Source organism: Cynocephalus volans, chromosome 3, assembly GCF_027409185.1.
Source record: "Cynocephalus volans isolate mCynVol1 chromosome 3, mCynVol1.pri, whole genome shotgun sequence".
Taxonomy (NCBI): Eukaryota; Metazoa; Chordata; class Mammalia; order Dermoptera; family Cynocephalidae; genus Cynocephalus; species Cynocephalus volans.
The window spans coordinates 151,043,194-151,046,184 of NC_084462.1; the positions used below are offsets into that span (position 1 = coordinate 151,043,194).

General features: G+C 69.2%; 1 protein-coding gene across 1 annotated transcript; it reads right to left on the reverse strand.

The window, feature by feature from the left end:
• Nucleotides 1-226: 226 nt before the first annotated feature.
• CCDC177 (coiled-coil domain containing 177) lies at nt 227-2,329 on the reverse strand. The gene has a single exon (XM_063088802.1). The coding sequence runs from the start codon at nt 2,327-2,329 to the stop codon at nt 227-229; it is 2,103 nt and encodes a 700-aa protein (XP_062944872.1).
• Between the last annotated feature and the right edge of the window lie 662 nt (nt 2,330-2,991).

A 2,991-nucleotide genomic window follows, 5' to 3' on the forward strand; every position in this document is an offset into this window, starting at 1 on the left:
GGATGTAGGCAAAGATTGTGCTGTGTCATCTCCAAACGAAGTTTTTAAAAACAAAGGGGACGGACTGACAGGTCCCACGTGTCCGTCCTCTGATTGCCTCATTGGTCAGAAGCCTGGAGAGGCCATGGTGCTACGCCCTGACTGGGGACTCTCACGGTTTGGTCAACGTGGCCGAGGGAGGTCCCATCGGCCTGTGCGTGCAGGACTGCCCAGCGAAAGGCGGCAGTCACTTGCGGTCCAGGCTGGCTTGTAGCTGGGCCTCCCGCACCATTCGGTCGAAGGAGCGCGTGTTGGTCTCCGCGCGCACCTTCTCGCGCACGTGGAAGGAGGCCCGGGCTGTGGAGCGGGCGGTCTCAAGCGCGTTGCGCCGCTCCCGCGACAGCTGCTCACTGCGTTCCAGCTTGCGCCCGATGGCCTGGAGCAGCTCCCGCCGGCGACAGTCTTCGTCCCTCTCCACCTTCTCCTTGTTGGCGCGCTGGGTCCGCTCCTTCTCCAGCCGGCTCTGGCCCACCCGCCGCGCCTTTTGCTGCACTGCCTCCTCGGCCACCTGCGCCGCGTGCTGCAGCCGTCGCTCGCCGGCCCGGGCCAGCGCCTCTAGGTGCTCTTGATGCTCCCGTTCTTTGCGCTCGGCCGCCTCCTTGGCTCGCCGACCCTGCAGCTCCTCCCGCCGGGCCCGCTCCCGCAGCTCCCGGGTGCGCTGCTCCAACAACTGCTCGTAGTTCTCCTGTGCGCGGCCCAAGCTGGCCTCTAGGGAGCTCCGCAGGCCCTCTCGCTCCTCGTGCTGCTGCCGGGCCCTGCCCTTCAGCAGCGCCTCGTGGCGCGCCCGCTCGGCCCGGCTCAGCTCCCGCTTCTCCCGCTGCAGCTGGCCCTCCTGCCGCTGCTTGGCGCAGGCCGCGCGCTGGGCACGCTCCCTGCGGACCTGCTCGACCCGCTCGCGCCCTTCCTGCAGGCCCACCTCCCGCTGCTTCAGGTTCTGCTCCTGCTGCAGCTTGCGCAGCCGGTCCTCCCGGGCCGCGCGCTCCGCCCGCTCCCGCCGCAGCAGGCCCTGGCGCTCGGCCAGCTCCCGCCGCCGTTCCTCGCTGCGCTCGCACTGCCGCTGCCGCCGCCGCGCCGCCTCGCGCTCCTCGCGCCCACGGCGGCCGCGCCGCTCCTCCACCTGCGCGGCCCAGGCCCGGCGGCCCTGCTCCAGGGTGCGCTGCTTTTCGCGCTCCTCGCGCTCCCGCCGCTGCTCGGCGCGCACGCGCTGCTGCTCCCACTGGCCATGGGCCGCGGCACGCTGCTCCAGCAACAGGCGCTCCTCCTGGTGCCGCGCCAGCATGAGCGCCGCGATCTTCCGGTCGCGCTCTGGCACCCCGCGCAGGCCCCGCTCGGCACGCACTTGGCGCACGATGCGCTCCACGTGCTGGGCCGTCTGCGGCGAGTGGCTCAGGTCGCCGAGGCTGAAGCTGCGGCCCGTAAGCGGAACCAGGGCCAGGGCAGACGGGCGGCCAAGAGGGTTGGGGACAGAGGACGTCGACCCCGCCGGACAGCTCTTCCTGGCTGAGGCCCGCGGCGGCCAGCGCAGCTCCCGCAGGCTCTCCCCGCTGTAGGATGACGACGATGCGCCGGACTCGGAGCTCAGGGCGCCCTCGCGCCGGCGGGACAGCGAGTCTAGCGAGTGGCTCTTCCTGCCTGTCCGAGAGCCCGCGGGCGGAGGTTGGGTCTGGGCCGAAGAGGGACTGGGGGAGGCCTTGCGGGCCGCACGCGGTGCGGGCGAGGCCGGGAGGCTGGCGCTGCTGCAGCTGCTGCTGCTGCCCGCGCTTGGGGCCGAGGTCGCGGCCGCCGCGGGACCCAAGGGCGTGAAGAGGCGCCTCTTCTCCTCGCGCACGATGCGCTCGCGCTCGGCCCGGCACTGCTGCAGTTTGGCGCGCCGCTCTGCCTCGTACGCCTCGTACAGGCCGGTGGCCACCCGCATGGAGCGGCCCGGGGCCTCGCGCACCAGGTCGGCCAGGGCCCGTGGCAGCAGCTCCACCGGCTTGACGGCACAGCGGGCGCAGGCCTCTAGCGAGCGGGGGCTGGTCAGCACGTAGCGGCTGCCCTCCGCCTCTGGACAGTCGAAATTGAAGAGGTCGAGGTGCAGCAGCGGGGACTGCTCCCGCCGCCCGCCTTCTCCTTCTGCCGCGCACGGGACTTCTGCCTTGCGGGGCACCGCAGCGGAAGCCGAGGCAGAGGAGGCCGCGGGCTGCTGGGCGCCCTGGCCGTCAGGGGGCGTGGACGCCGCGGCCCCTTCCCCTCCTGAGCCGCCGGGCTCGGCTCCCGCCTTCTCCTCTTCAGGCACCGGGTCCACCATGGCTGAGCCCTGTCCTTTGTTGGAGTCTCTGCGGATGACAGTCAGGAAGGAAATCGAGGAATTCATGTGAGAGCTGTTCACCTTCCTCATCCATATTCACCCCCTCCCAACTTAATCTGCTTTCGGATTAGGCTCAGAGGCCTGGTGGAACGTAAATCATAAAACCGATGCCCTGAAAACCCAGGCTGGGGGCCAGGCCAGGTGGGGGGGCGGTCGCTGGTGCTCAGAGAGCAACCTCTGTCTCCCTCAGCCCCAGAATGCGGGGCAGAGGCCCGTGGCGAGGTTGCCCTGGGCGCCTGACCCGCTAGATGCATCCCCTTTCTGCTGCAAGTTAAAATGAAAAGATCGAGGTGCAGGCAGCAGCCAGCGAGGAGGCGCTGGAGGATTCCCCGGAGGATTAGCGTATTTGTTTGTAGCTTAGGCGGGCTGCCGGGGATGCAGCTTTGCAGGAACAAAAAAAGGAAGAGGCCTGTTCATCCCAAAGTGCATTGCTGCGAGGATCCCATTTGCCTGGGGAAGAAGTTTATGGTTGACTTCCCACTGCCCAAGGAGACCCGGGCGCCGGGCCCAAGGGTGATGGAAGGGGATGGGAGAAATCCCTAAAGGCCCTTCTGGGAGGGCTGATCGATTCTTGCTCCTGCCTCTCGGGCAGTGCTTGCTAG

Coding starts and splice junctions, on each gene's coding strand:
- CCDC177 (XM_063088802.1), bottom strand. CDS start 2,329: ATGGTGGACCCGGTGCCTGAAGAGGAGAAGGCGGGAGCCGAGCCCGGC.